At 41.3% G+C, this 19,674-nt stretch overlaps 1 protein-coding gene across 1 annotated transcript in view; it reads left to right on the plus strand.

Annotated features, from left to right (window-relative positions):
- Positions 1–8,547: 8,547 nt before the first annotated feature.
- The window catches only part of CASR (calcium sensing receptor), a 41,195-nt gene continuing 30,068 nt past the window's right edge, over positions 8,548–19,674 (plus strand). Inside the window, exons 1-2 of the mRNA XM_066569695.1 lie at positions 8,548–8,834; positions 17,058–17,364. Coding sequence (XP_066425792.1) covers positions 8,650–8,834; positions 17,058–17,364 — 492 coding nt within the window. The 5' untranslated portion in view covers positions 8,548–8,649. The remainder of the gene's footprint in view (positions 8,835–17,057; positions 17,365–19,674) is intronic.

Genomic DNA, 19,674 nt, shown 5'->3' on the forward strand with positions numbered 1-19,674 from the left:
CAAAAATTGGTTGATTAACTGAGAGAAAAACAGAAAGATAATTATGCATTGCCTTATTTGAGAATTCTTTTTCTATTATTTCATCTTCCCTGACCTTTTGGTTTGCTCGCCACAGATCTAACACTGGCCAATCAAAAAGCATGAACATCTCTTTTGAATAACACTTCACTAAATTGTGTAACTTTAATTCTAACAACTCACAAATGACTGACTGCTTTGGCATCCCTCTGACCTCTCCTCTGTTCTTTTCTGCCTCACAATGTAGAGCAGAAAACAAAAAAAGCAGTTCAAGATGTCCTATCTTGGTGACCAGTCTTTCTAACCTATTATTTTTTAAAGAGAAGAGAGACAAAAATTAGAGAGAAATGTAAGGTATAGAGCATCCACAAGTTGATAACAGCAATAGTTCCTCCTTATTCTTTCCAGACAGACTACAGCAATGCAGTTCCATAAACTGTGTTCTTTGACTGGCATTTTTTTATATTAAAGAACTAAGCTGAAGAGTCTTTTCATTTTCTTGTAGAAAAGCTCATCTTTTAAAAAATTTGGTTTATGCAAAGAGCATAACACAATCGTGTTGTTTCTATGGGCATGCTGAGCAAGGAAAAAGGACTTTGCTAGGGGGATTCAGTCCTTTTGTCAGCCCCAGAGATGTTTCTTGTAAGAGAGGAAGAACATAGATTAGAATTCTGTGTGTCCTAAGGCCACTTCTGTGTGTCCTAAGGCCAGAGACACAGGAAAGATAAATCCTGCAAGTCAGGAACTAGGGGCAATTCGGTTGGGTGACACTTGCTGGCAAAGCTTCTGCACTGGATGTCCAGGAAAGACTTTTTTGAGATGTAGGAGTGTACATATGATGTGCAGGAATGTAAGGTGCCCTGAAAGGCACACAGGGTGAGTGCATGGCTGTTTCGCCTGCAGGCAAAATCAGAACAACTCAAGTTTCACAAACCACATCCCAGTGCCATTTGGATGCACCATGCCACAAGGGTGGAGATTTTCTTCATTCTTCAGAGTATTCCCCAGGCATCCTTTCTCTACCTGTCCAGGAGGGTCTAGTCAAAAATATAGGATGGGGTAAAGTATCTCTGACTGAAATGTACAGTCATTAGCATGGTTAGCATGGTTGAGACTTTCTTTAGGAGCAAGGAAATCCAGAGAAATCAAGTTAATAAAAATTTACCTTAGCAAAGTATTTCACTTGCTATTTTATTGCATCTCTTATGGGTCTCCCTTGATCTCCTCCATATATAAAGACAAAAATCATTAAACTACCAAGAAGCATTTAGATTGGTATTATATCAAAGGCATCTTTTCATCCACTGTAAATTGATAAAATAATGGGCTTTTTAAGAGGCAAGGTAGGAAACAACCAAGTTAGCAAACCATGGCAGAGCAACAGAAGGTCAGAATCTGGAACACAGAGAGGCAAAACACGACACCTTTAAGATGTAGGCAAGATGGATTCCCTGGTACCTGAATTCTCTAAATCTGAGATTGCTCAAGGGTCCAGTGCAGCTCCCAGCATAAATTAGAGTAATCAATAACCAGTGGGTTTATGGCAGTTTCCCAAAAGGGCTGCTGTGGCTCTGGAACTCCGTAGGACTTGGAAATCCCTCCAAGCCTACTTGTTCTGCATGGATCCTCTTTGGTGCTGTAGCTCTTAAGCATATCTTAGCAGTTCTAATGAATTTGTCACAGGTCTCTTGTCCAAGATGCCTTGATAAACTCATGCATTCCAGTGCTCCCTTGGATGTGTGCACACATGCACTTTTCACACTTTTACTGAAGAAGGCCCAGGAATGGAAAGATGAGGAGTTGTAGAATTGTCTTATTCCCTTCCAGTGTTTGTTTCAGAGGTTTGTGATATGGCTTGGAGAAATGAGCCTTAGCTCTCATAGCAGAAAACACTTAAGGCTTTCACAGAAGCAAAAGCAGTCACATCTGTGAGGTCCCTGGAGCTGCTTCTCAGCCTGACTTACAGTCACACCTGTGAAGAAATGACTCCAAAGACATAAGTCACCCTCCACACAGATTTCCACTCAAAAACCACTTACAGCTCTGTGTTTGCTAATGGTGTTTGCTGAGTGTATCCAATGAGTCTCTAAGGTATTTTCTATTGCCACTTCTGGTTTTTTGCTTCCTGCCATCAGCAAACAGAATTATTTCCACAAATGGATATCACATCCCAGATCACACTGATCAGGGATATTGAACTTGATACTGATGAAATGTTCCGTGAATCCCAAAGCCAGGTACAATCCTAATGGAAAGGTGGTTGCTGCAAAGCTGTGCAATCGCAGCTACGTGGCTTGGCGTGGGATTGTGTGCACTTTGTGAGCCTGTGCTGAAGTGGGAGGGAGATCAGAGGCCTTGTAATGCCACATTAAATCCATGGAAGATGCTGCTTGTGGGCAGGTTTGGGTTTTTACCGGGTTATGCAACTGTCAGGAGCTGATGCTCTTTTGACTGCTGTTGCTACAACCAGATTTGTTTGAGACTCTGTGAAAAAAAGTGTTCTGCTTATTCCTGGTTCCATTTTCCATCCATACCTGCAGTTCCCAAGAGTCTGGGACATCAGCCTCTAACATTTTAGGCTTCCTTGATCTCAAGTTTCTGTGTTGAGCAGAGTATCAGCAGTGATATCCTAGGCATGTTTCTGTCACTCTGATATTTCGTAGTGCTAAATAGATCAGAGTGGGACTCCACACTTTCATAGTAAGTTCTATATTATTGGGACACCAGTATATGACCTTAGGAGTAAAGGAAAGCTAAAGATGTGGCTGCTACATAAAAATAATGTTATATATATGAAAACTCTAGAAACCTAAAGGTAACTCTTAGACAAACTTGACGATGTTGGGTATATCAGACATAGCAGGATTGAATGCTATAATTGCCTGGTTTACTGTACTGCTTTCAATATTTAGTTTATCCTGGAGAATTGAGAATGTTACTCTAGAACAAGTGGTCAAATTTTTCATGATCAGCCTAGGTTCTTAGACCCACATTTCCTCCTGCAGTCTCTTCTTACCAGTGCTAAGTATATGACTTTCTTCATTTGAACTGGCCAAGGCTTGTTATGTATGAGCTTCAGCAGCTTCTTCAGTACTGTGGCTGATTTGTGTGCTGTGGTTTTGGCTTCCTCTTAGCTTTTATAATGCCCGGTGAGACTGTAATATATCATTTTTAACATACATTTGCTGCAGTGTAATAGTATATTACCTTCTTGACTTCTGCCAGAAAAATAGGATCTATAACATGTAACATGCCCTTAAGATAATAGCAGGGCGGGGAAATGCTGTCCTGGTGACCCTGATGGTCCTGATGATTTTAAAAATCCTTTTATTGCTTAAAGCTCTTGAATTCATGTTGTGCATTTAGTTCAAAACCAAGTGTGGGGGAGTGTTTTTAGAACAGAATCATTGTTCTAGATCTGAATTTTTCTCTACACTCATCTGAAATCTCCAGATTTTTCCAAGGCTGACATTCCATCTCTCAATCATGCTATTTGTCCAGATAAAAATCTCCTTATCTTAGGTAGTGTGTTGTGTAAGAATTGTCTTTTTCTCATAGGCAAAATGTACTCTGTAGTAAATTTTCAGTTAACACTTGCCTTGTTTAAAGATGGAGCAGTTTAGTTCCACAAAATGCAAGCGCAGCTCCTCCATTTGAGCACCCCAACACTCTGGTTCTGATTACATCTTTGATGCAATTGTCCCTCATTTTGACCAAAGAGGTGCAGGAAGCTTGAGCTAATGCTTGCTCTGGTGACAAATGTGAACAATTTACTTTTTCTTGTATTGTCATGGTACCTAACCACTAGAAGTCTGGTCTGGTCTTAGAAGTCTAGAAGAAGTATGAAGACTTATATTCTGTGTCCATTCTCCACTAAAGTCTCATTCTTTAGCTTCCTTGGGACATCCAGGCCTCCCAGAAGCAGAACAAACCTGATGTGTGTGAGGCCAGGGTCGTTTTCCATGGCTGTGAGCAGGAATTTTCCCCAGCTCTCTGCTGTGTAAAGGTCCTGAATGCCCAGGAGACTCAGTTGAGCTTGTCCATGCTAGTTCCTTGTTGGTGCCCAGGATGATCATGTGAAATTTAGCAGGTTCTACCTTTGAACTGAATGTGAGGGAAAAGTTTTTGGAAAATGATAATTTCTTGTGAATATAAACATGCTGAACTTTGCTTTGTGTTTAGCTGATAAGTTACCGTTAGTTAACAATATCATGCTGTTCCAAAAAAAGATAAGTGCCATGCTGAGATGTACAAACAGGGCTGTAGCCTGCAAGACACACAAAGTAATTCTACTACTTTGCTCAGTGCTTGTAAGGGCCAAACAAGGACACTGTGTCCATTTCTGGGCACTGGTCTGCACCAAATATGGAGAATGCTGGAGAGAGGCCAGAGGAATGAAATAAGAATAATCTGAGCTCAGGAAAGCATTTTTATTTAAAAAAAAAAAAAGTTAATTTAATTTGCTTGGTCTAAGAAAAAGAGTAAAGGGGAGGTGAATCAAATCCCAAATATGGTGATTATGGGCAGGGAAGCACTGGCCTTCATGTGGTAGATGGGAGAAGAAGACAGGCTTAAGCTGTAACAAAAAACACTGAAATTAGATGCGAAAAAACATTTTCTTTGGTAAGAGCAGAGAAGCATTGAAGTAGGCTGCCCTGTGTGTCTGATTGGTTTTCTTCCTGACAAGGTCTTAGAGAAATATGCCAGGAGGTGCACTACTATTGCTGAGTCCTTCTTGGGCTAAGGGGCAGCTTCATGGAGATCCCTTGAGATCCTTCCCATGCCAGCTCTTTGATGTACCTGAGCAGCTGCTGTGAGAGTTGTGGTTAGTTACTGTTTGATTAATAATTTCTTCATCAGTAATGCATGCCATAGGTATGCCATTCAGCTTCCTTTCACCCAAAAATCCAAAGATTTATTGAACATTTCTGGATTTTCTGCCTGATTCAGTTCAGCTGGCAAAATGGTACTGATTGCTGCGATCTTTCCAAGTACCCACAGCTGTACCTGACTACCCTCCCTCCCCACCTCAGCTACTGCTCCTGCCATGGCAATAGTTGCCTGGTAGCTCATCCTGTCCCTGGAACCACTTCAAATTCCTCCATGGAAGCTTAGAAGCTCTATTCCAAGACAGCTCAGAATTAAAATGTCTGACAGTTAATGACATAGAGTGAAAAAGCTATTATTAGGATTATTTTTAAAAGGGAAGGGGGATTAAAATCAGGCCATGTCAAAAAAAAAGAAAAAAAGATAAAATTACTATTTAGTTTTTATATTTTCTTACAAAAGTAATCTTATAGAATTTTATTGGCTGAATATATGTACAGAGAAAAGGTGTTCTGCATTGAAGAGCTCATATAATGTTCTATGTTTAAAAACATTTGCAAAAGAAAAAGATATCAATGGATTCCATCTTAATTCAGTTGCTTGTTAATTTAATCTTTTTTTTTATTTATTAGCTGAAACTGAAGGACCACAGTAATTTGTTCTATTAGTAGTACAATTTCCACTTGTAGTATGCTGAGTTTTATGTCTGTAAGCATACATCAACAGGTAATTCAATCATTAGCTGTGTAATGCCTTCTTTAATAAGGAAGAGGCTCATAATCTTAATCTAATAAAAGAAAAGAGAGCTGCAGGAAAATTTGCAACAACAGAAATTGATACTAGAGGATATTATCTGGGGCACTGGCAACAAGATCACAACCATTCATCAGGAAATCAGTACCTTCAAATATTCTCATCTTCAGGCGTGCAGGGCACTTGAAAGCAGCTGTGAGTCCTCTGTCTCCCATTAAATGAGTTTGGTTTTCCAGCTATAGCTGGAAATTTGGTATGGAGAGTTGTAAATTTGGACACTGAGATTTATAAGGAGCTGAGCATACACATTGTTTTCTTTTTCTGTGCCAGTGCATCTTTGGACATTTATCCTTCAGTTTTCTGCCTCAGGGGTGTGCTTTATGTATACACAGCCCATCTTGTTCCCAGACTCTGATGTTACTTCAGTTCTGTGTCCTGTCTCTGAGAACTGCTAGTTCCAAATTACTCAGAGAGATACCAACTGATGCCCTATACCATGAATGAATGATTTTGTTTTCATTGTCTATTCCATTGTCATGCTCTTGAATGACAACTGGGACTACTAACTGCTGTAAGTGCTGTTTTAAAATTTGCTGTATTTTGCCAGTTTGGATGCTTTGACTTTGTCTACTGTGAGAAAAGAGAAATAAGAATGTGAATTTATTTTTTCTACATTTCCTACTTCAGCCATGTACTGTCTTGTGGTGAAGAGTTCCAAAATATTCAGTAGCATCAGCCCAAACCCCTACACAGCAGCCCAGCAAACAAAATTATATTTTCTGTCTGCTGCTGATGGAAACAATTTCCTTTTTCATAAGCCAATAACCCCAAAGGCAAAAGAAAGCCTTATTAAAGTACAAACAGAAAAACTGAGTAGTAAATCAGTAGGCTGTGGTCTTCCCACAGCGGATGGGGAAGTCACTGACCTCATCCCACCTTTGTTGAGTCCCACGCGTGGTTCCTTGCCCAGACTCCAGGAACGCCATCCCTGCAGCTATTGGAGCATGCAGTCCCCCAGGTCCCTGCCATCCCACAGGCAGCTGGGGGAGGGGATGAGCTGAGCTAAAGTGCATTAGTCAGACCATCCCATGTCTTTGCAGTGTCCCTTCAGAAATTGCTTGCCCTGTTTCAAACCTCTCACCTCTAAGTGCTGGCCCTGCCTGTGCTGGTCCTCACCTCAGGACACTGTATCAGCACTTCACCAGTGTTTGTATCTTTCCTGAAACTACAGGTGATGGGAGGAAAATTACATTTCTCTCACTGAAATATGGAAAAGTGTTTTGTTCTTTATTCTGTTGGGCACTGAAGAAGACAAAACACCATCCATGTGCGAGAAAAGATCAAAACCCAAACACCTTCATGACACTCACTCATTGCATTGCTCTGTCCCCTCCTAATCCTGGTTCTGGCTAAAATTCTATCATCCAGCTGTCAAAGGGCCACTTGCCAATACCTAGACATATCTTGATATCTAGCCAAAGATTTGATTGCCCTTGCCAATAAAAATGCACTGTTCGAGCCAGGGCCAAAGAACAGTTTAGAGCAGACCTGCCACAGAGAATTGCAGTGTCTGCCCAGCTAAGTGCAGTGACCACAGAGGCATGAGAACAGCAGGAGCTTTGTCTCTCCTCTCTCATTGACTGCTGCATCCAAACCTTCATTGTAATGAAAATGTATGAAATAGTTCCACATGCCTGGTGGTCATACAGCATGCAGGATCATCCAGTCTGGCTACCAGAAGAAGCCTCACAATCACAATTTTTCCCTGCATAGCTCTTTATTTGACCTAGGTGAAGATCAAATCCATATAGCTGCATTTAGTGATAATAAGTCAGCCTCATTAAAAGGTTCTCAGCACTTAAAAACTCTTGATGACTTGCTTTAGAAATTAATTGTCCTCAAGATTAGCAATGTATGCCTAGCTTCTACTCTAAATTTCTCTAACTTCAGATTCTTACTACCAGTTTTTAGACCTGTTTCAAATAGGCTGAAGAGTTGTTCATTGTGAATTTTCTGTGCTGTCTCCTCTCCTGTAGCCATAGCCCTTTTCATATGCCATAATTAAGTTAGTTCTTCGTTTGGGACGCCTGTAGACATGCTGCAGGGAAAATGTATTGAGCATGGAGAAGCTGCAGAATTTTTCATCCCCAGGAAACAGGCTTCAAAGGCTGCTATAGCTAAGCTTTCAATGGCCGAACCTTTCAAGCCTTCATGACTCATTATGGAGAAGTATCTTGGTTTCAAATGCTTCCCTGGAGTTCATTCTCCCTTTCAATGCAAAAGAACTCTTTCTGAGCCTGAAAGAGCTTGTTTTATTTTTATCAAGGATAAGTTCAAAGACAGAGGGTTAAGAATGATCAATGGACAGGAGATGCTGGACCAACACCAAAAGATTATTATGGTTATTTCCTTAAGAGAAAGGCTTGATTCTTACTGTGTTTGATGCTTCCTTATTCCCCACTTGCCCACCCAGGTCTCACAGTGTGTTCTGTTCATAGACACTGATCAGATCACAGGTTTTACAGCATCTGCTATGACCAGAGCCAGACAGAACCATAGGAAGATTAAGCCACCTACCTTAGGTATGTGGCAGAGAATCAGGCATCTGACATTATTTGAGGAGGTGTGGCTGTGTCACCAGGGTGCCTGGATGACTTTGCCAAGGTTGTGATATGTCCCAGGTGGGTTGTTGAACTTCAGGGGCATATTGAGGGCTTGGCTTGACAAAGCAGAACTATCATGGCAATGAGGGGTCCTGGTGTATAGCTGGAATCACTTTTCAAATCTTTCTCTTACAGTTCTCAGAGATGGGCTCTCCATAATGCTTCAGTTATGAAGGAAGAAGGGAAGCTGAATTGTTTTTTTGCAATGGAGAAGACAGAGGGAGAAACACCAGCACTGTGGCTCCCACCTTGTTGCTTATCTCCCTGCCAACATGTGCCCCAAATCCTCTCTGTTCTGTATTAAGGAAAGGAAAAGCTTTGACATCTGCTTTCTTACATCATCTTTTCCAATTTTGCACCCGATAACCCCCTGGTGAAAAGAGGAACAATGACTTCATATAGCTGCTGCTTGATTCTTTTGCTGTTTACCTGGAGCACTGCTGCCTATGGGCCAAACCAACGGGCACAGAAGAAGGGAGACATTATTCTTGGAGGATTATTCCCCATTCATTTTGGAGTGGCTGCTAAAGACCAGGATCTAAAATCAAGGCCAGAATCAGTGGAGTGTATAAGGTAAGCTGGTAAAAGGGAATATAAAAAATTTTGGTGGGGAAATCTTCACATTTCTTGACTTTATATTGTGTAAATATGGTCTGAAATCTGATGCTTGTGATTGGAAGGTATGATGGAAATAATGGAAAAAACAAATGTGTATGTTAAACAGTAACATAAATACTGTTTGGACACTAAAAGAGGGCAATCTTTGTACTACCTGAACCTGCCAAAACATTAATATACTGATCTATCTGGCCATTCACAGGGCATATTTGAATAGCATCTGAAAATTAGCTTCCGTAGCAGAACAGAAAATTACCAATAGTGCCCTTTAGCTCATTTGATTAAAGTTATTCATGGCCAAATTGTTTAGAAATCAATTTTTTGTCCAGTTCCACCTGTCATCTTCTAAGACTTTAAAAACTGTTAAGTTGCCTAAACAAGTGAAAATGTTAAAGTGAGATAGGTCAGGGCTTTTGAAAAATCCCAATGAATGACACATAAATGTCTCCTTAGGACTTTGTAAAAGTCCTAAACTTTAGACCAGGCTTCCCTCACCCAGAGTTCTTCTCTTTTGTGTAAACAACAAATCTATGTTTTGTCTTAAGTGTTTGGGAGTTAACCTTGGAGTGAGAAATGCACATGAAAACAATTTCTCTTACTATTGAAGTGTAGGCATGATGAAACGTGAGGAATTTTTAACATTACAAGCCTACACATAATACACAGAACAAGTGGAAAGTGTGACAGAAACTGCTGCAACTGGATCATATAAACAAAATATTAGAAATTCATGTGGATTTCTGTCATAACAATGCATGAGAAAACATTTCATTGTTATGGGACTTCTGTTACCATATGTGTGGAGAACTGTGTATCTGGATTTATTTGGACCTCTCATCCTAGGCTGGGGATTTAGCAGTTTTGTTGCAGATGGCAATGAAGGAGGGCTGAGAGCATTCCTGTTACACTCACAGATTTCAGGTGTGGTTTCCCACTGGGACCATGAGCAAGACACGTCCATCGAGGTTATGAGATCATCCCCAGAACCATCTCCTGTCACAAGGAGCACACACAGGTGTCAATAATCAGGGATTATTTTGGTTTCTTCTGTGTGTGCACAGGAAAGTTGTGAACTAAATGTATGTGCAATGTCGATTTCATGGAGCAAGAATCTCTGCCAGCATTTTTTTCCTCTCTCAAATGCATTATTTTAAAAGTGGAATGCTGGAAAGCAATGGATGTTTTCAGCTCTATTTTCTTCTTCTCCTGCTCCAGCTGGCAGGCAGGACAATGCACATATTTGCAAACTAAACAGCTTTCACTTCTATCGACTCTGGGTCAGCCTCAGTGGCTGTCTTGACATGGTCACATTATTGGAAGAGATGGCTGGAAAATGTTCTGCCACAAGTACTACAAGTGTGTGGTTGCCAAAAGGCATGTTAATGAGGTAGCACTGCCAACAACAGGCAAATCCTGAAAAGCCAGACTAGCTGTTTTAAGGACACAATGGGAGATCCTTCTGAGTGGCTTTCAATCTGCTAAAAGGTATCCTCCAGCTGAAATTTGCCTGGATAAAATTCCTGTTCTTTTTACCCTTGCACCAAGAAGATGTAGGTGGAAAAGAGAAAAAAAAAAAAGATGTCTGGAGAGGCAGGCATTTGTGGCACATATGCTTCAGGGAGTTGGATAAATTGTGAGTTGATAGTATAATGCAGTTGGAGAAAGAATGAAGGTCAGAGATTAGCTGCAGAGGTAGTAGAAACCACAAAAGGAACAAGGGGATGATTGGACCAGAAATAACTGGAAGTTGCTTCATTGCACACAGCTTTTCCAGAAAATGTCCATTTGCAGGAAATGTTGAATTCAAAAGAGGCTGGATTAATAAGACTTTTTGAGATTGGTCATCAGGTTTTAATGATGGAGGTAATAAATACATGGGAATGTTTTTGTGTATTCCTTGTTATTGGTACACATAAAATTGAGAGGAGATATTTTTTTCTGAAAGGATTTTCTATTTTAAGCAGTACTGAAGTCAGAAAATCCCTCCTGCTCGACTTGTACAGAAATCTCTCAACACAACCATGGTAGCCATTTTTTGTTTTGGACCCTGTGATCAGGCATTAGCCTGTGGCAGGGTTGTGCATGCTGACTCTAGGAGTTCAATACATTCTTCAAGTTTTTTGCTAAAATCTTACATTATCACATGTGAGTTTCCTAGGTTCCAGGCAACTGACTGGTCTGGAATTATCAAACTTGTATTTTTGGGGGCAGAAAAAAAAAATACAGGTTCTAGTTCCTTCACAAGGTAAGTCTCCCCTATCTTGTAGTGTCAAAAACTTCTGTAGGGTGGGAAATCCACAGATTAGCAAATTAGATAGAAATCCATAGGGAAGCACAAAGGTGACTGTACATGCTCAAACCAAAGGTGCTGAATCTGTCCCATACCTTTACCTTTCCCCGTTGCCCTTCTCTGAGCCTTCTCCAGCACTGGTGTATCGTTTCAAAGCTGAGGCTAATAAGTTTTATACCCGCCCCATTTCAGATCGCTGCATACAGTTTTTGATCTCTTTATTAGGTAGAAAAATGTGTTTCATATCACATAAGAAAATTAGACCCAGGTCACTCCAGGATAATGAGCATCCTCTCTCTCTCCTCATGGTCTCAGCAAGTCATGAGGCTGTATGAAAAGCTCCACAACAAGACCTGAGGGTCCCACTGAAACCTTTGGGTCATCTATTTTAGAGTTCAGAATCAAACAACTTTAGATAATGTGGTTTTCCTATATTCTGAGGACTGTTTAAGCTGATTGGTGCTGTTTGGACATTTAGCTGTGTTGAGTGCCCATACCCATGCTCCCAAACTGGGCTTCCCAATGGACAGGACAGTTGGGGCTTCTCAAAAAGGATAGGACAGTTTTCTCTCCACTTTCTCAGTTTTTATGTTCTTCATGCTCTTGTGGCTCAGCATCTTTCTCTCCAGCTCGGCAAACATACTGGCCTGAACCTACCGCGCATAGCTGGCACATGATTATTTAGAAACTATGTAGATAACTCAGCAGTGAAAGGAAAAGGGAACAGTAACAAGCAGTTCCTCATTCTTTTTGTGCTGTTGCTACTGAAAATGCATCCCTGTGCTCTAAACACTGAACTGTAGAGTCCAAAGTGAAAATGTACCTATGATTGTGCCACATTAAATGTCAGATAGGAATACACCAAGCCAGAGCAGTTTTGTTTCCTGTTTGTTGTTTCAGCAATCAAGGATCCTACATTTGATATGAATACACCTCCTGTCTTTGTATGCCTCAGGTGCTGCTGCAGCAACTTTCCTCATAACATTTGCTGATGCATATCTGAATGTGTGCAGGGGAGGCAGAAACTGAGCACAGCACCAGCAAGCCCTGACCCCCATTCCATTCCCTGTCAGCACCCCAACAGGCCTATTCATAACCTGATTTTTCTGCCCCTTCTTGATTTCAGTGAGATTAGCAGTTTTCTTGTATTCTGATCATCAGTCTAGCTAAGGTCCCACACTGTGACACAAAGCTTTCAAGCTGTGAAACTGTGGTGAGACATTGTCCCCACGTCATAGTGTAAAACTTCACAGAGCATGGCTCCAGGACTCCGTAGCCACTGAGCTTCTCTGCCCATCTGAGAGAACAGAATTTTAATTCTAGCCCTTGCAGATGTATTTGCTAATCCCATTGCAGACCTGAATGTACAACAAGGTATTTGGAATTTCTCTTCCCCAAGATGTAATTATATCATTTGCTCTCTCTTCCATTCGCCTTCTGAATTGTAATTTTTTTATTTTTTTTTATTTTCTTTGTTCTGCATAATTCCCCTCTCCCACAGTCCTTGATTTTAAGAGTGGTAAGCAACTCATTATACCTATGACTGCAGGAATCCAACAAATGACTGAAGGTCTCCCCCTTGCATAGCTTAGAAATAACAGTAGCAGCAATAACATGCAATTAATGTACTGGAAATCTAGAGAGGACAGAGAAATTAGTATGTGCATACAACCACCAGAGAAAGAGGAGTGCTGGCGTGATCAAAAGGTATATGCAGGCTTTGCCACCATTTCTGAGTATAAGTACCTGTCAGATATGGGGGGGTAAGTGAAAGCTTTATTCAGAGCTTTCACATCACTTTCTCTTTTTTTTTGCTTCATATTCCATTGCTTAGTACCTTGCAAGTGTGATAAATGAAGGTTATGAATACACATGAGGCTGTGAATTATTTCTTTGTGGAGACTAGCAAGGATCAGGACCAATTTCTCTGCTGGATCCAGACAGTAAGAGCTGTTAAAACCAAACCACACAAACAAACAGGGGATAGAGCTATGGGGAGCTTAAACCATGCAGACAGCTTGTGCCCCTTCATTTGCATAGCCTTGCTTTGAAGTGTTGGCTGGGACATTTAAGCCATCCTGAGCAGCGTTTGACAGACATGTTTAGTTTCTAGCAAACTGGTCTGCTGCACAGCTGTCCTCTGCAGAGGTGGCAGTTCCAGTGAGGTATTTTTTCCAATTGCTCTCTCCCAGCTTGTGCTCCTGCTTGGGAATAGAAAGATCAGTGGGTTGCATACTCTGAGAGGTGGGAGAAGTATCAGAAGGGAAACCTTTAAGGAAGGAGTGTAAATAAAAATCCCCCTCTACACCTGTGGGCTCTGAATTATTTACATTAAACTCTCATTTAGAGTTTAATGGCCACTTTTCATAGCACCACATCTCACAAAATGCAAGACTATGTGAACATACATGGAAAGTAATATGGCAGAAAATGAGCTTTGGAGGCTGCTTCTTTTCCATCAAGAAAATACCAGTGGCTACTTAGATATTCTGGAAATCTAATGAAACCTTACTTCTGATAGTAAATACTACACAGTTTCTTCATGGAAATTACCAGTCAAATTGCTGCATGGTTGACAGAGCATTCCAGTGACTGATCATATTAATCACAGCAGCAGCATGGCACAGGAGGTCAGCTGCATCGGTGGGACCTACTGCCAGGTTCAAAGGCTGCTCTTAGCAATCCCTCATGTACACACCAAGCAAAGAGGAACCTGTCTGCAGCCCCTTACTGGGATCTTACAGTATAGTGGGAGAGAAGTTGTCTACAAAATATCCATTCATAGAAATTGGAAGGATCTTGCTTTATTTAGAGCCATTTGGCAGCACTGCCTTTGTCTGACCATATCTCTTATGGAACCGATACAACGCTGTCTCAGATGACAAAATGACAGCATGTCTGAAGATCTATCAGGTGTTAAAGAAGACAGAATGAGGAGTGCTGTCTTCATCCCATCTGATCCTCTCTTCCTGAGCTGCTGATGCTGCTGTCAGCAGAGGTGCAAGTGAAGAGAACAGCAGGTCTCTTGCCTAGGTTAGTTTAAGACAAATTTTTGAAAGTATATCAAAGATATTTTGGATTCTAGCTCCCAGAAAACAGCCCTACTCTCCTTTCCCTCCAAAAATAAAATCATTCCAAATGCAAGTACCTGAGCTAGAGGTCTTATACTGTAAATATATAGTAATCAGGAGCATATGTCAGAAAGGAAAATAAAATCAACTGTGTATTGTGGGCCTTAGTCTGCATTTACTGAATTAAATGCCAAATATTTCTTTGAAAGGAAGGGTAAGATGATCCAGTTCACTGCTTTCAAAGATACCATCTGAAGATATCACCTTGTGGCATTTTAAAAAATAAAGCCAAATTCCTTCAGGCAGGCAAAATAATTTTCTGTCATACTTCACCTGTATAATTTAAGGTGAGCAGGCTTTAAATTTGCTTTTTAATTTTGCTTCACTCAAATGTGTGAAGCTTTTCCCAGCAGTATAGTGGTATCTTTGAACTTGCTAGGTTCTCAGTAGCCTTCCCTTTAAATATAGAAGATGCAATCCAATTTTTCTCTTTTACATGAGGAGCCTGAATATGGCTCCTTGCTTCAAATCCTATTCATATTAAAAATATCAGTAGCCTTCCCTTTAAATATAGAAGATGCAATCCAATTTTTCTCTTTTACATGAGGAGCCTGAATATGGCTCCTTGCTTCAAATCCTATTCATATTAAAAATATCTGTAACCATGTGCAGCTTTTGAAAAAGAGGTGTCACATTGTTTCCATTTATCCCAGTATGCATTACTGACCACTTAAAGCAATATGGTGTGCCCAACATGTCTTTTCCTGTACACAGCACTCACTGACTCAATCCATCTGAGCCTTGCCCTTTTATTCCAGAGCTCTCTTGTTGCATCTCATTCCTTAATAGTTTGGAACTAGAGCAAAAAATATTCCAAATGGCCAAATTACTTCTATCAGTAACTCACACTCCCATGCTTCTAAAGACTAATCTTAATAAAGCTAAGTGTCCCTTTGGTAATAAGTTATGACTAGGACTCAAACTTTTTGACCTGAAGAGATCTGTACTGAAATTGTGCTGTCTGGGCTTCGAGGCATAACCTCAGAGCTGAACCTCATTTGGAATTTGGCCAAAGATGTCTGGAGAGGTGAAGTCAAGTTGAATAAATGAAGTTTTTAAGACTTAAAGATAAACCTTAGATGTGATATCATTAGAAATTCTGACCCCAGATGAATCAGATAAAACTCCTGGAATGGAAGTAATGTGGCTTTGTTCATTCAGCTTTGAAAAAGTCAGACATAGCTAACATCAACTTTGGAAGCAATTAATTTAATCCAGCCATTAAAAATGTTTAGGTCATGTATCTCAGAGATCGAAAGGTTGTGATTTCATTAAGCTTATTTTTAGAAATCTTCACCTTAGTAATAGAAACATTTCTCTAAGCACTTCAAAATGTAACTCATGTGAAGCCTACAATTTACCATTTCATATAGGATCTCTTCTTGGCCAGGCTATTTCCCCAGGCTTTTCCAATTTTGGGGCCTGTCACTTTTCCCAGTGTATCTCAAGCATAACAGCATTGGCACTTTCCTGTTTTCACCTGCAACTCAGCACAAAACTGCAAACTAGCTGCTATCCTGACTCAGAGTGCATTCCAAGGAAAGGCAGGTTTCAGCTGATGAAAGATTCTGCCATTCCAGCTGCATCACCCTAAAACACGGCAGCCTCACAGGCACACAACTGGTTGCCAGGGCAACTTTACAGGGGAAACACAGTAAAACTTCAGAATAATATGTATCAAAGGTACTTTCTTGCTGCTGCTTTCCACGAAGAAGTTTCTCTCCTTTGTGGATAAGCAATCATCGTGCTTCAGCTTCTTCCACTGCCAGGCCACTGATGCCATAAACAGGGACTCACAGTTCCTGCAGGACAGCAGCCATCAATCTGCAGCTCTGCTTCTAGCTCCGTGCGCAGGTGCAAGATAATCAGAAACTCAGCTTCTCCATCTTAGAGAAGAGAGGAGGCTTCAAAAAGTAGTTTCAGTTTCACAGACCAGCTCTGAGGGCATCTTCTGAGTTCATGTCTAAAGCAAATTGTGTGAGAGAGCTATAATAATGAGAAAAGTTACTCCTTGAGCAAAGGCACTGTGAAGTATCTAATTAACAAGTTATCAGTTTGCACTAGGACCAGTATTTATAGCATGTCTCTGATCTCTGGCATGAACTGTGCTCTCTGTCACAAACTGAAGGGTGCCATGTGAGGCCGAATTTCCCTGAGCAGAGCTCCCTGGCATCTCTGCATCCAGCAGTGTGCCAGTGCTGTGGCTCAGCCTGCTCTGCCTGCCCAAAGCCAGAAGGAGCTGACACACTCCAGGAGTATCCCGAGCCTAAGTCCCAGGCAGCATCAGCACAGGCTTAGCAGACACTGCCATCTGCATTCAGAAACATGTCAGAGGAGCCTGGAAGCAAACCTGGTAGGTGTAGCTTTCAGTCAGAGGATCACAACATCCATTTCCTCAGGGATCATGAGATCAGGTTGAGGGTCCTGAGCACAAGGGACAAGCCTGAGTCATCACTCTAGACATCCTGTCTTTTAACTTTCCCACATTTTAGGGGACTTAGAAAAGTTTACCTCTGGAGTGAGCTCCCAAACTGAAAAGTTGAGAGCCAGAACTAAACCTTGTAGCAAAAACATGCCTCTTCTATAGTAAAGACAAAAGCAAAACTTTCCAAATCTAGTAGAGTGCAAGAAATCAACGTAAGTTGCTTTTGCCTTTTGTATCTGGAATTTTTCACTCTGTCTTTGCCTCATTCCTGGTCTCCTCTGCTCTGTTTTCCTCCTTCTTACTGTATTTTGTTTTTATTTTTGCTCCCCCAGGTATAATTTCCGAGGCTTCCGCTGGCTCCAGGCTATGATATTTGCCATAGAAGAAATAAACAGTAGCCCAACTCTCCTTCCCAACATGACCCTGGGATATAGGATATTTGACACTTGCAATACAGTCTCAAAAGCCCTGGAGGCCACACTGAGTTTTGTGGCCCAGAACAAGATAGACTCCTTGAACCTGGATGAATTCTGTAATTGCTCAGAACATATCCCTTCCACCATTGCAGTCGTGGGAGCAACTGGCTCTGGTATCTCCACTGCTGTGGCCAATCTGCTGGGACTCTTTTACATACCTCAGGTAAGCTTCCACCTCACTTGCTTAGGTTACAGAAGTGGCCTGCTCCTCTACTCTGCAGAGATTAAGCAGAGATTGCTTAATCTTTGCCATTTCCAATAGAATTAATAGGAGAGAAACAATAAAATGGGAGCGGGAGGGGGGTGGGTGTTATTGTTATGATAGAAATGTGTCTTGCTAGCACTTTGCAGTCCCCAAATATAAAGGTTACTGAGCAGCCATAACAACATTTGGCCAACAGCAGCCCAGCCTAGGAGGACTGGAGTCCTCTGAAGTGGTTTAGTCTGTGGATGCAGCAGTAACTGTAAGCATTCTGACTCTGCTGGAGCCAGTGCCAGTGTCCATGGCCCCATCCTTTTGTTTAAGAGGTGGTTGATCTGTCAAGACCTTAAGTAAAGTACAAGGCTGATTTAATGTTGTTGCTCTTGATTTTACTTTTCTACACTGAGGTCAGCTTCAGAAAAAGTGCTTGGCCTTGTATAGCCTAACACTTCCAATCCCTCTTCCAAAATTAATAGAGGTGCCAGAGCTCACAAGAGCCCTTAGAAGAAGATTGTGTCAGAATGTGCTCTCAGTCTGTCCTGAGAAATGTATCTTTGCTTCAGCCAGGGCTGCAATTCCCAGCTGCACCACGAATGAAGAAGGAAGGATTCTTGATTGCCCTATGCACAGTAATATATCTTGTCTGTTGAGTCTTATCAGTCTGCCTCCTTTGCAGGAGTCTGAAAAACTGGACATTTGTTCTCTGAGCAGGGCAGGAATGGTTTAAGCTGTGCTATCTGGGTATTGCCCAGAGTGGCATTGGAAGCTGACATGTAACAAACACCCTGATGACATCTTATGGGGCACTGTTGATTTACACATCCCATTACCAGGTAAACAGGGGCAGTCGAGAAGGGTTGGTGAGTTCAACTGAACCTAAGAGATGTTTGCAGTTCTCAGACTTTCTCTTTAAACAGAGAATGACATTTGTCCCATGAGGTAGTACCCTTATCTAGAGGCTGCAGAAAAGGGTAGATGTCAGGAGGTTCACTTCTGGAACAAAGTCTCAGCCAGGTGGTTGAAGCATGACAACTGAAAGCAGGCTTTTAGACTGGCAGATGTTGAGTAGAATTGTCACAGCCATTTATAGCAAGGCCATTAGCAAATCCAGGCTTATTAGGCCCTGCATTTCTGTGGGAGTTGGAGGTGTATTTTACAATTAATATATGACTCATTTCTCATTCTGTTGACGTAGACACTGAAAATGTTACAACTTCTGTTCTGTTTCTCAGTACCTCAGGTCAGTGTCCCCTTACAGCACGTGTGGCAGTGGGACACATTGCCTGTACTCCTGGAAAAAGGTTGATGGGGGTGAGAGTAGCACTGGGCAAGAGCCTGTCCAGGGTAAAGTACAGTTCTGTGAAAGGAGGGTTTACTCCTGTGGCCTTTGAAACTGCACTATGAGACTTCCTTTTCTTTCTTTATGAAGAAACAGTAAATAACAGAGTTCAAGGAGAAGATAAGGTTTTCTGTAAATTTCCACTTTGTACAAAATGAACTGTTTATAGTAGACTTTTTCAAATGAGAGTCAGTCCCAAAGAATTCAGATACCAATCTCAAAATGTGTTTTAGAAGTTCTCCAGATCTTTAAACAGTTATAAGCTAGGGTTTAAGGTTTTCTTCCTATTTGCAGATAATTCAAATTATATCTTAAGAGCATTGTTCTGATTAGGAAAATAAAGTATTTCTTGATAGCTTTAGAAGAGGAAATAAAATCCAGTTTTAACCATAGAACATGGTGGCTTATGAAACATGGACTGGCTTCTTTGCTGATTCTGGCCAGCAGTCAGGAAACACTGCTAAAGTAGCATTACCATAACACTCTGCAGGATCAAGGAAGATGATGTACATCACATTCTTCTTATGTCATCTGACAGGAATTGTATATAAAAGGCAAAAGGAGCCCGTTTAAGGATGGGGATGGATGTCAAAGGCAAGGAGAGAAAGACAGAGTAGCTTTGGAATGGCAATACCATCCTTCTGTCTCATGCCTGGTTCAGGACAGAGAAAGCCTGTGTTTTGTCTTAATTCAGTGCATTGCCCTCATTTATCTAGGTGGCACATTCTTTTTATTTCTGGATTTGACAGAAATCTTTGCTATTCCTCCAGTCTAGTGTCCATTTCTCTCTCCCTCAGATCCTTGACCTTGCAGGTGGGCACAAGCTGGCTCCAGCCTCTCAGGTCCGAGCAGCTGCTCCTATATGAGTGCCTCTGTAGGACAGGCACAGCTAGAAGAACCCTCAGAGTGGATCACCTGCAAACACAGGCTAA

The sequence above is a fragment of the Molothrus aeneus genome, chromosome 2, assembly GCF_037042795.1.
Source record: "Molothrus aeneus isolate 106 chromosome 2, BPBGC_Maene_1.0, whole genome shotgun sequence".
Classification (NCBI taxonomy): domain Eukaryota; kingdom Metazoa; phylum Chordata; class Aves; order Passeriformes; family Icteridae; genus Molothrus; species Molothrus aeneus.